This window comes from Oncorhynchus kisutch, unplaced genomic scaffold (assembly GCF_002021735.2).
Source record: "Oncorhynchus kisutch isolate 150728-3 unplaced genomic scaffold, Okis_V2 Okis06b-Okis10b_hom, whole genome shotgun sequence".
In the NCBI taxonomy this organism is placed as follows: Eukaryota; Metazoa; Chordata; class Actinopteri; order Salmoniformes; family Salmonidae; genus Oncorhynchus; species Oncorhynchus kisutch.
Genome location: NW_022261983.1, coordinates 20,701,220 through 20,714,562, shown reverse-complemented (window position 1 = coordinate 20,714,562; position 13,343 = coordinate 20,701,220). Strand labels below are relative to the sequence as shown.

The following is a 13,343-nucleotide window of genomic DNA, read 5'->3' as shown; positions in this document are numbered from 1 at the left end:
CCTCTGCAGTCAGATAAAACACAGCCGGTTCCTCTACGGCCGGTTCCTCTCCAGTCAGATAAAACACAGCCGGTTCCTCTCCAGCCGGTTCCTCTCCAGTCAGATAAAACACAGCCGGTTCCTCTCCAGCCGGTTCCTCTCCAGTCAGATAAAACACAGCCGGTTCCTCTCCAGTCAGATAAAACACAGCCGGTTCCTCTACAGCCGGTTCCTCTACAGCCAGTTCCTCTCCAGTCAGATAAAACACAGCCGGTTCCTCTCCAGTCAGATAAAACACAGCCGGTTCCTCTCCAGTCAGATAAAACACAGCAGGTTCCTCTACAGCCGGTTCCTCTCCAGTCAGATAAAACACAGCCGGTTCCTCTCCAGCCGGGTCCTCTCCAGTCAGATAAAACACAGCCGGTTCCTCTCCAGTCAGATAAAACACAGCCGGTTCCTCTCCAGTCAGATAAAACACACCCGGTTCCTCTCCAGTCAGATAAAACACAGCCGGTTCCTCTCCAGTCAGATAAAACACAGCCGGTTCCTCTCCAGTCAGATATAACACACCCGGTTCCTCTCCAGTCAGATAAAACACAGCCGGTTCCTCTCCAGTCAGATATAACACACCCGGTTCCTCTCCAGTCAGATAAAACACAGCCGGTTCCTCTCCAGTCAGATAAAACACAGCCGGTTCCTCTCCAGTCAGATATAACACACCCGGTTCCTCTCCAGTCAGATAAAACACAGCCGGTTCCTCTCCAGTCAGATAAAACACAGCCGGTTCCTCTACAGTCAGATAAAACACAGCCTGTTCCTCTACAGCCGGTTCCTCTAGTCAGATAAAACACAGCCGGTTCCTCTCCAGTCAGATAAAACACAGCCGGTTCCTCTCCAGTCAGATAAAACACAGCCGGTTCCTCTCCAGCCGGATAAAACACAGCCGGTTCCTCTCCAGCCGGATAAAATAAAGCCGGTTCCTCTCCAGCCGGTTCCTCTCCAGTCAGATAAAACACAGCCGGTTCCTCTCCAGCCGGGTCCTCTCCAGTCAGATAAAACACAGCCGGTTCCTCTCCAGTAAGTTAAAACACATCCGGTTCCTCTCCAGCCGGTTCCTCTCCAGTCAGATAAAACACAGCCGGTTCCTCTCCAGTCAGATAAAACACAGCCGGTTCCTCTACAGCCGGTTCCTCTCCAGTCAGATAAAACACAGCCGGTTCCTCTCCAGTCAGATAAAACACAGCCGGTTCCTCTACAGCCGGTTCCTCTCCAGTCAGATAAAACACAGCCGGTTCCTCTCCAGTCAGATTGAACACAGCCGGTTCCTCTCCAGTCAGATAAAACACAGCCGGTTCCTCTCCAGCCGGTTCCTCTCCAGTCAGATAAAACACAGCCGGTTCCTCTCCAGTCAGATAAAACACAGCCGGTTCCTCTACAGCCGGTTCCTCTCCAGTCAGATAAAACACAGCCTGTTCCTCTCCAGCCGGTTCCTCTCCAGTCAGATAAAACACAGCCGGTTCCTCTCCAGTAAGTTAAAACACAGCCGGTTCCTCTCCAGTCAGATAAAACACAGCCGGTTCCTCTCCAGCCGGGTCCTCTCCAGTCAGATAAAACACAGCCGGTTCCTCTCCAGTCAGATAAAACACAGCCGGTTCCTCTCCAGTCAGATAAAACACAGCCGGTTCCTCTCCGGTCAGATAAAACACAGCCAGTTCCTCCCCAGTCAGTTCCTCCCCAGTCAGTTCCTCTCCAGTCAGGTCCTCCCCAGTCAGGTCCTCCCCAGTCAGTTCCTCCCCAGTCAGTTCCTCTATAGTCAGTTCCTCTATAGTCAGTTCCTCTCCAGTCAGTTCCTCCCCAGTCAGTTCCTCTCCAGTCAGGTCCTCTATAGTCAGTTCCTCTATAGTCAGTTCCTCTCCAGTCAGTTCCTCCCCAGTCAGTTCCTCCCCAGTCAGTTCCTCTATAGTCAGTTCCTCTATAGTCAGTTCCTCTCCAGTCAGTTCCTCTCCAGTCAGTTCCTCCCCAGTCAGTTCCTCCCCAGTCAGTTCCTCCCCAGTCAGGTCCTCTCCAGTCAGGTCCTCTATAGTCAGTTCCTCTATAGTCAGTTCCTCTCCAGTCAGTTCCTCCCCAGTCAGTTCCTCCCCAGTCAGTTCCTCCCCAGTCAGTTCCTCTAGTCAGTTCCTCTATAGTCAGTTCCTCTATAGTCAGTTCCTCTATAGGTCCTCTATAGTCAGTTCCTCTATAGTCAGTTCCTCTATAGTCAGTTCCTCTATAGTCAGTTCCTCTATAGTCAGTTCCTCTATAGTCAGTTCCTCTATAGTCAGTTCCTCTCCAGTCAGTTCCTCCCCAGTCAGTTCCTCTATAGTCAGTTCCTCTATAGTCAGTTCCTCTATAGTCAGTTCCTCTATAGTCAGTTCCTCCCCAGTCAGTTCCTCTATAGTCAGGTCCTCTATAGTCAGTTCCTCTATAGTCAGTTCCTCTATAGTCAGTTCCTCTATAGTCAGTTCCTCTCCAGTCAGTTCCTCTCCAGTCAGTTCCTCTCCAGTCAGTTCCTCCCCAGTCAGTTCCTCTATAGTCAGTTCCTCTATAGTCAGTTCCTCTCCAGTCAGTTCCTCTCCAGTCAGGTCCTCTATAGTCAGTTCCTCTATAGTCAGTTCCTCCCCAGTCAGTCCCTCTCCAGTCAGTTCCTCTCCAGTCAGTTCCTCCCCAGTCAGTACCTCCCCAGTCAGTTCCTCTATAGTCAGGTCCTCTATAGTCAGGTCCTCTATAGTCAGTTCCTCTCCAGTCAGTTCCTCTATAGTCAGGTCCTCTATAGTCAGTTCCTCTATAGTCAGTTCCTCCCCAGTCAGTTCCTCCCCAGTCAGTTCCTCTATAGTCAGTTCCTCTCCAGTCAGTTCCTCTATAGTCAGTTCCTCTCCAGTCAGTTCCTCTATAGTCAGTTCCTCTATAGTCAGTTCCTCTCCAGTCAGTTCCTCTATAGTCAGTTCCTCTCCAGTCAGTTCCTCTCCAGTCAGTTCCTCCCCAGTCAGTTCCTCTATAGTCAGTTCCTCTCCAGTCAGTTCCTCCACAGTCAGTTCCTCTCCAGTCGGTTCCTCTCCAGTCGGTTCCTCTCCAGTCGGTTCCTCTCCAGTCGGTTCCTCTCCAGTCGGTTCCTCTCCAGTCGGTTCCTCCACAGTCATCTTTCTCTCTCAATGGAAACATGATAAATGTGTGTATCTGGAACCCAATCCTAATGGCCGACGGGCTCTATATCTACCCACAATGCACGCTCTAATCACATCCATTGATCCACACATGCTATCTACAGTTCATCTTCTGAAGATAAAGAGACGCTAGAGACCGAGGTGTGTTCCACATCTGAGTTTTATTTGTCTTGGGTTTCAGTACATTAAACCGTTAAGGCAGGGGACAAACCAGTCAGTCAAACTGTTAAGGCAGAGGACAGCAGAGAAGGAAACAGTCAGTCAAACCGGTAAGGCAGGGGACAAACCAGTCAGTCAAACTGTTAAGGCAGAGGACAGCAGAGAAGGAAACAGTCAGTCAAACCGTTAAGGCAGGGGACAAACCAGTCAGTCAAACTGTTAAGGCAGAGGACAGCAGAGAAGGAAACAGTCAGTCAAACCGTTAAGGCAGGGGACAAACCAGTCAGTCAAACTGTTAAGGCAGAGGACAGCAGAGAAGGAAACAGTCAGTCAAACCGGTAAGGCAGGGGACAAACCAGTCAGTCAAACTGTTAAGGCAGAGGACAGCAGAGAAGGAAACAGTCAGTCAAACCGGTAAGGCAGGGGACAAACCAGTCAGTCAAACTGTTAAGGCAGAGGACAGCAGAGAAGGAAACAGTCAGTCAAACCGTTAAGGCAGGGGACAAACCAGTCAGTCAAACTGTTAAGGCAGAGGACAGCAGAGAAGGAAACAGTCAGTCAAACCGGTAAGGCAGAGGACAAACCAGTCAGTCAAACTGTTAAGGCAGAGGACAAACCAGTCAGTCAAACCGTTAAGGCAGGGGACAAACCAGTCAGTCAAATTGTTAAGGCAGAGGACAGCAGAGAAGGAAACAGTCAGTCAAACTGTTAAGGCAGGGGACAAACCAGTCAGTCAAACTGTTTAGGCAGAGGACAGCAGAGAAGGAAACAGTCAGTCAAACCGGTAAGACAGGACAAACCAGTCAGTCAAACCGTTAAGGCAGAGGACAGCAGAGAAGGAAACAGTCAGTCAAACCGGTAAGGCAGAGGACAGCAGAGAAGGAAACAGTCAGTCAAACCGTTAAGGCAGAGGACAAACCAGTCAGTCAAACCGGTAAGGCAGAGGACAGCAGAGAAGGAAACAGTCAGTCAAACCGGTAAGGCAGAGGACAGCAGAGAAGGAAACAGTCAGTCAAACCGGTAAGGCAGAGGACAGCAGAGAAGGAAACAGTCAGTCAAACCGGTAAGGCAGAGGACAGCAGAGAAGGAACCTGTCAGTTTTGCAGGTCAGCAGACAAGTTTTCAAGATAAAGGATATTCAAGAGGTATGATGATGTGGCAGGTGACATGAAAACATTTCATCTTGAAAACTTTAAAGTTCCTCCAGACCAGGCATGGGGAACCCCCCAGCGAAAGCCTCCACCTCCCCCCTCAGCTCTGCTACCCTCTCCTGGTGCTTCCCCTCCCCTGCCAGGGCCTCCTTAAACTCCTTCAGGGTCGCCTTGGGCTGCAGAGAGGCCTGGATGTCCAGGGTCACCTGGATACCTGTAGGGAGAACGAGGGGTGAGAGGTCAAGGGGTTAGAGGTGGTCTTGGTCTGCTAGCTGGACATCTAGGGTCAGCACTATGTCTATAGACACAGAGGTCAGGGGTTAGAGGTGGCCTTGGTCTGCTAGCTGGACATCTAGGGTCAGCACTATGTCTATAGACACAGAGGTCAGGGGGTTAGGGGTGGCCTTGGTCTGCTAGCTGGACATCTAGGGTCAGCACTATGTCTATAGACACAGAGGTCAGGGGGTTAGAGGTGGCCTTGGTCTACTAGCTGGACATCTAGGGTCAGCACTATGTCTATAGACACAGAAGTCAGGGGGTTAGAGGTGGCCTTGGTCTACTAGCTGGACATCTAGGGTCAGCACTATGTCTATAGACACAGAGGTCAGGGGTTAGAGGTGGCCTTGGTCTGCTAGCTGGACATCTAGGGTCAGCACTATGTCTATAGACACAGAGGTCAGGGGGTTAGAGGTGGCCTTGGTCTACTAGCTGGACATCTAGGGTCAGCACTATGTCTATAGACACAGAGGTCAGGGGTTAGAGGTGGCCTTGGTCTGCTAGCTGGACATCTAGGGTCAGCACTATGTCTATAGACACAGAGGTCAGGGGGTTAGAGGTGGCCTTGGTCTGCTAGCTGGACATCTAGGGTCAGCACTATGTCTATAGACACAGAGGTCAGGGGTTAGGGGTCACCTCTGTGGATGAACTCTGCGACCTTCCTGAAGTCGTCTTCAACCATTCCTCTGGAGGTCAGAGCAGGAGAGCCGAACCTCAGACCGCTGGGACGCAACGCACTCTTATCACCTACACACACACACACACACACATTATGTATATACACACACACACACACATTATGTATATACATGCATGTACAGACAACTGGGACACAGAGCCCTCTCACCACCTACAGAGGACTGTGTCTGTTACCATATACAGACAACTGGGACACAGAGCCCTCTCACCCCCTACAGAGGACTGTGTCTGTTACCATATACAGACAACTGGGACACAGAGCCCTCTCACCACCTACAGAGGACTGTGTCTGTTACCATATACAGACAACTGGGACACAGAGCACTCTCACCACCTACAGAGGACTGTGTCTGTTACCATATACAGACAACTGGGACACAGAGCCCTCTCACCCCCTACAGAGGACTGTGTCTGTTACCATATACAGACAACTGGGACACAGAGCCCTCTCACCCCCTACAGAGGACTGTGTCTGTTACCATATACAGACAACTGGGACACAGAGCCCTCTCACCACCTACAGAGGACTGTGTCTGTTACCATATACAGACAACTGGGACACAGAGCACTCTCACCACCTACAGAGGACTGTGTCTGTTACCATATACAGACAACTGGGACACAGAGCCCTCTCACCACCTACAGAGGACTGTGTCTGTTACCATATACAGACAACTGGGACACAGAGCACTCTCACCACCTACAGAGGACTGTGTCTGTTACTTACCTGGACAGGTGTTCTTGTTGCAGGCGATGGCAGCAGCTTCTAGAACCTTCTCAGCTCGTCCTCCGTCCGTCCCGTTGGGCCTCAGGTCCAGTAAGATCAGATGGTTATCAGAACCCCCTGGAGAACATTAACACAACCCTACAGCAACATTAACACAACCCTACAACAACATTAACACAACCCTACAGCAACATTAACACAACCCTACAGCAACATTAACACAACCCTACAGCAACATTAACACAACCCTACAGCAACATTAACACAACCCTACAACAACATTAACACAACCCTACAGCAACATTAACACAACCCTACAACAACATTAACACAACCCTACAGCAACATTAACACAACCCTACAACAACATTAACACAACCCTACAGCAACATTAACACAACCCTACAGCAACATTAACACAACCCTACAACAACATTAACACAACCCTACAACAACATTAACACAACCCTACAGCAACATTAACACAGGTTACAGTCTGTTAACCACAACCCTACAGCAACATTAACACAACATTAACACAGGTTGCAGTCTGTTAACCACAACCATGACATTACTGTCTCACCGGTGACGATCTTGTACCCGTGGTTGATGAGGGCGTTGGCCATAGCTCTGCAGTTAGAGAGCACCTGGTACTGATACGCCTTAAACTCTGGGGTCAGAGCCTGCTTCAGGGCCACCGCCACACCTAGAGAAACATTCACACACACACATTAACCCTTAAACTCTGGGGTCAGAGCCTGCTTCAGGGCCACCGCCACACCTAGAGAAACATTCACACACACACATTGACCCTTAAACTCTGGGGTCAGAGCCTGCTTCAGGGCCACCGCCACACCTAGAGAAACATTCACACACACACATTAACCCTTAAACTCTGGGGTCAGAGCCTGCTTCAGGGCCACCGCCACACCTAGAGAAACATTCACACACACACATTGACCCTTAAACTCTGGGGTCAGAGCCTGCTTCAGGGCCACCGTCACACCTACAGAAACATTCACACACACACACCAACCCTTAAACTCTGGGGTCAGAGCCTGCTTCAGGGCCACCGTCACACCTAGAGAAACATTCACACACACACATTAACCCTTAAACTCTGGGGTCAGAGCCTGCTTCAGGGCCACGGCCACACCTAGAGAAACATTCACACACACACACACACACACACATTAACCCTTAAACTCTGGGGTCAGAGCCTGCTTCAGGGCCACGGCCACACCTAGAGAAACATTCACACACACACACACACACACATTAACCCTTAAACTCTGGGGTCAGAGCCTGCTTCAGGGCCACCGCCACACCTAGAGAAACATTCACACACACACATTAACCCTTAAACTCTGGGGTCAGAGCCTGCTTCAGGGCCACGGCCACACCTAGAGAAACATTCACACACACACACACACACACACATTAACCCTTAAACTCTGGGGTCAGAGCCTGCTTCAGGGCCACCGCCACACCTAGAGAAACATTCACACACACACATTAACCCTTAAACTCTGGGGTCAGAGCCTGCTCCACCTGGAGAAACATTAACCCTTAAACTCTGGGGTCAGAGCCTGCTTCAGGGCCACCACCTGGAGAAACACTAACCCTTAAACTCTGGGGTCAGAGCCTGCTTCAGGGCCACCACCTGGAGAAACACTAACCCTTAAACTCTGGGGTCAGAGCCTGCTTCAGGGCCACGGCCACACCTAGAGAAACATACACACACACACATTAACCCTTAAACTCTGGGGTCAGAGCCTGCTTCAGGGCCACCACCTGGAGAAACACACACACATTAACACACACACACTAACCCTTAAACTCTGGGGTCAGAGCCTGCTTCAGGGCCACCGCCACACCTAGAGAAACATTAACCCTTAAACTCTGGGGTCAGAGCCTGCTCCACCTGGAGAAACATTAACCCTTAACCTCTGGGGTCAGAGCCTGCTCCACCTGGAGAAACATTAACCCTTAACCTCTGGGGTCAGAGCCTGCTCCACCTGGAGAAACATTAACCCTTAACCTCTGGGGTCAGAGCCTACTCCACCTGGAGAAACACTAACCCTTAAACTCTGGGGTCAGAGCCTGCTCCACCTGGAGAAACATTAACCCTTAAACTCTGGGGTCAGAGCCTGCTCCACCTGGAGAAACACTAACCCTTAAACTCTGGGGTCAGAGCCTGCTCCACCTGGAGAAACATTAACCCTTAAACCCTGGGGTCAGAGACTGCTCCACCTGGAGAAACACTAACCCTTAAACTCTGGGGTCAGAGCCTGCTCCACCTGGAGAAACATTAACCCTTAAACTCTGGGGTCAGAGTCTGCTCCACCTGGAGAAACATTAACCCTTAAACTCTGGGGTCAGAGCCTGCTCCACCTGGAGAAACATTAACCCTTAAACTCTGGGGTCAGAGCCTGCTCCACCTGGAGAAACATTAACCCTTAAACTCTGGGGTCAGAGCCTGCTCCACCTGGAGAAACATTAACCCTTAAACTCTGGGGTCAGAGCCTGCTCCACCTGGAGAAACACTAACCCTTAAACTCTGGGGTCAGAGCCTGCTCCACCTGGAGAAACATTAACCCTTAAACTCTGGGGTCAGAGCCTGCTCCACCTGGAGAAACATTAACCCTTAAACTCTGGGGTCAGAGCCTGCTCCACCTGGAGAAACATTAACCCTTAAACTCTGGGGTCAGAGCCTGCTCCACCTGGAGAAACATTAACCCTTAAACTCTGGGGTCAGAGCCTGCTCCACCTGGAGAAACACACAGTGCATCAGAAAGTATTGAGACCAACTTGGCTTTTTCCACATTTTGTTACGTTACAGCATCATTCTAAAGTGGATTCAATATTTTTTTCCCCTTATCAATTTACACACAATACCCCATAATGACATCACAATACCCCATAATGACATCCCGATACCCCATAATGACATCCCGATACCCCATAATGACATCCCGATACCCCATAATGACATCCCGATACCCCATAATGACATCCCGTTACCCCATAATGACATCCCGATACCCCATAATGCCATCACGATACCCCATAATGCCATCAGGATACCCCATAATGCCATCACAATACCCCATAATGACATCACAATACCCCATAATGACATCACAATACCCCATAATGACATCCCTATACCCCATAATGACATCACGATACCCCATAATGACATCACAATACCCCATAATGACATCACAATACCCCATAATGACATCACAATACCCCATAATGCCATCCCAATACCCCATAATGCCATCCCAATACCCCATAATGCCATCCCAATACCCCATAATGCCATCCCAATACCCCATAATGACATCACAATACCCCATAATGACATCACAATACCCCATAATGACATCACAATGCCCCATAATGACATCACAATACCCCATAATGACATCACAATGCCCCATAATGACATCACAATACCCCATAATGACATCACAATACCCCATAATGACATCACAATACCCCATAATGACATCACAATGCCCCATAATGACAAAGCAAAAACGGGTTTTTGGAATTTTTTGCTTATGTATAAAAAATAAAAAACTGAAACATCACATTTACATACGTATTCAGACCCTTTACTCAGTACTTGGTTGAAGCACCTTTGACAGCGATTACAGCCTCGAGTCTTCTTGGGTATGACGCTACAAGCTTGGCACACCTGTATTTGGGGAGTTTCTCCCATTCTTCTCTGCAGATCCTCTCAAGCTCTGTCAGGTTGGACAGGGAGTGTCACTGCATAGCTATTTTCAGGTCTCTGTAGAGATGTTCAATCAGGTTCAAGTCCGGGCTCTGGCTGGGCCATTCAAGGACATTCAGAGACAGGAGTGTCCTGAAGCCACTCCTGTGTTGTCTTGGCTGTGTGCTTAGGGTCGTTGTCCTGTTGGAAGGTGAACCTTCTCCCTAGTCTGAAGTCCTGAGTGCTCTGGAGCACCTTTTCATTAAGGATCTCTCTGCACTTTGCTCTGTTCATCTTTCCCTCGATCCTGATGGTGCCAGGTTTCCTCCAGACATGAAGCTTAGCATTCATGCCAAAGACTTCAATCTTGGTTTTATCAGACCAAAGAACCTTGTTTCTCATGGTCTGTCCTTTAGGTGCCTTTTGGCAAACTCCAAGCGGTCTGTCATGTGCCTTTTACTGAGGAGTGGCTTCCGTCTGGCCACTCTACCATAAAGGCCTGATTGGTGGAGTGCTGCAGAGATGGTTGTCCTTCTGGAAGGTTCTCCCATCTCCACAGAGGAAATCTGGAGCTCTGTCAGAGTGACCATTGGGTTCTTGGTCTCCTCCCTGACCAAGGCCCTTCTCCCCCGATTGCTCAGTTTTCCGGCCAGCTCTAGAAAGAATTTTGGGGCTTCCAAACTTTTTCCATTTAGGTTTAACTTAACCTTTATTTAACTAGGCAAGTCAGTTAAGAACAAATCCTTATTTACAATGACGGCCTACCACAACCCGGGCGACGCTGGGCCAATTGTGCGCCGGCCTATTGCACTCCCAATAATGGCTGGTTGTGATACAGCCTGGAATCAAACCAGAGTCTGTAGTGACGCCTCTGGCACTGAGTTGCAGTGGCTTAGACCGCTGCGCCACTCGGGAGTGATGGAGACCCACTGTGTTCTTGGGGACCTTCAATGCTGCAGATATTCTTTTGGTACCCTTCCCCAGATCTGTGCCTCGACACAATCCCGTCTCGGAGCTCTACGGACAAATTGTTTTACCTCATGGCTCGGTGTTTGCTCCGACATGCACAAACATCTCAAGGATGATCAATGGAAACAGGATGCATCTGAGCTCAATTTCAAGTCTCATAGCAAAGGGTCTGAATACTAAATAAGTAATACTAATTAACTAGTAATACTAACTAACTAAAGGGTCTGAATACTTATTATAAATAAGGTATGTTTTTATTCTAATTATACATTTGGCAACAATTCTAAAAACCTGTTTTCACTTTGTCATTATGGAGCATCGTGATGTCATTATGGGGTATTGTGATGTCATTATGGGGTATTGTGATGTCATTATGGAGCATCGTGATGTCATTATGGGGTATTGTGATGTCATTATGGGGTATTGTGATGTCATTATGTAGCATCGTGATGTCATTATGGGGTATTGTGATGTCATTATGGGGTATTGTGATGTCATTATGGAGCACCGTGATGTCATTATGGGGTATTGTGATGTCATTATGGGGTATTGTGATGTCATTATGGGGTATTGTGATGTTATTATGGAGCATCGTGATGTCATTATGGAGCATAGTGATGTCATTATGGGGTATTGTGATGTCATTATGGGGTATTGTGATGTTATTATGGAGCATCGTGATGTCATTATGGAGCATAGTGATGTCATTATGGGGTATTGTGATGTCATTATGGAGCATCGTGATGTCATTATGGGGTATTGTGATGTCATTATGGAGCATCGTGATGTCATTATGGAGTATCGAGTGTAGATTGAATAAGATTTTTTTTTAATCAATCAATGTTAGAATAAGGATGTAACGTAACAAAATGTGGAAAAAGTCAAGGGGTCTGAATACTTTCTGAAGGCACTGTATATTAGAACACCACACACACTGAGGTGTCCTGGCTACTGTACCTGTCATAGTGAGGTGTCCTGGCTACTGTACCTGTCATAGTGAGGTGTCCTGGTTACTGTACCTGTCATAGTGAGGTGTCCTGGCTACTGTACCTGTCATAGTGAGGTGTCCTGGCTACTGTACCTGTCATAGTGAGGTGTCCTGGTTACTGTACCTGTCATAGTGAGGTAGTGAGGTGTCCTGGTTACTGTACCTGTCATAGTGAGGTGTCCTGGTTACTGTACCTGTCATAGTGAGGTGTCCTGGCTACTGTACCTGTCATAGTGAGGTGTCCTGGTTACTGTACCTGTCATAGTGAGGTGTCCTGGTTACTGTACCTGTCATAGTGAGGTGTCCTGGTTACTGTACCTGTCACTGTGAGGTGTCCTGGTTACTGTACCTGTCATAGTGAGGTGTCCTGGTTACTGTACCTGTCATAGTGAGGTGTCCTGGTTACTGTACCTGTCATAGTGAGGTGTCCTGGTTACTGTACCTGTCATAGTGAGGTGTCCTGGTTACTGTACCTGTCACTGTGAGGTGTCCTGGTTACTGTACCTGTCATAGTGAGGTGTCCTGGCTACTGTACCTGTCATAGTGAGGTGTCCTGGCTACTGTACCTGTCATAGTGAGGTGTCCTGGCTACTTTACCTGTCATAGTGAGGTGTCCTGGTTACTGTACCTGTCATAGTGAGGTGTCCTGGTTACTGTACCTGTCATAGTGAGGTGTCCTGGTTACTGTACCGGTCATAGTGAGGTGTCCTGGCTACTGTACCTGTCATAGTGAGGTGTCCTGGTTACTGTACCTGTCATAGTGAGGTGTCCTGGTTACTGTACCTGTCATAGTGAGGTGTCCTGGTTACTGTACCTGTCATAGTGAGGTGTCCTGGCTACTGTACCTGTCATAGTGAGGTGTCCTGGTTACTGTACCTGTCATAGTGAGGTGTCCTGGTTACTGTACCTGTCATAGTGAGGTGTCCTGGCTACTGTACCTGTCATAGTGAGGTGTCCTGGTTACTGTACCTGTCATAGTGAGGTGTCCTGGTTACTGTACCTGTCATAGTGAGGTGTCCTGGCTACTGTACCTGTCATAGTGAGGTGTCCTGGCTACTGTACCTGTCATAGTGAGGTGTCCTGGCTACTGTACCTGTCATAGTGAGGTGTCCTGGTTACTGTACCTGTCATAGTGAGGTGTCCTGGTTACTGTACCTGTCATAGTGAGGTGTCCTGGCTACTGTACCTGTCATAGTGAGGTGTCCTGGCTACTGTACCTGTCATAGTGAGGTGTCCTGGCTACTGTACCTGTCATAGTGAGGTGTCCTGGCTACTTTACCTGTCATAGTGAGGTGTCCTGGTTACTGTACCTGTCATAGTGAGGTGTCCTGGTTACTGTACCTGTCATAGTGAGGTGTCCTGGCTACTGTACCTGTCATAGTGAGGTGTCCTGGTTACTGTACCTGTCATAGTGAGGTGTCCTGGTTACTGTACCTGTCATAGTGAGGTGTCCTGGCTACTGTACCTG

The 13,343-nt window shown here is 48.8% G+C and overlaps 1 protein-coding gene across 4 annotated transcripts in view; it reads right to left on the bottom strand.

Moving 5' to 3' along the window:
* Positions 1-3,321: 3,321 nt before the first annotated feature.
* The window catches only part of LOC116359926 (serine hydroxymethyltransferase, cytosolic-like), a 53,822-nt gene continuing 43,800 nt past the window's right edge, over positions 3,322-13,343 (bottom strand). For all 4 annotated transcript variants that reach the window (XM_031813987.1, XM_031813988.1, XM_031813989.1 and 1 more), the window contains 4 exons: positions 6,775-6,897; positions 6,192-6,308; positions 5,402-5,512; positions 3,322-4,703 (listed from right to left, as the gene is read on the bottom strand). In XM_031813987.1, coding sequence (XP_031669847.1) covers positions 4,531-4,703; positions 5,402-5,512; positions 6,192-6,308; positions 6,775-6,897 — 524 coding nt within the window. In that variant the 3' untranslated portion in view covers positions 3,322-4,530. The remainder of the gene's footprint in view (positions 4,704-5,401; positions 5,513-6,191; positions 6,309-6,774; positions 6,898-13,343) is intronic.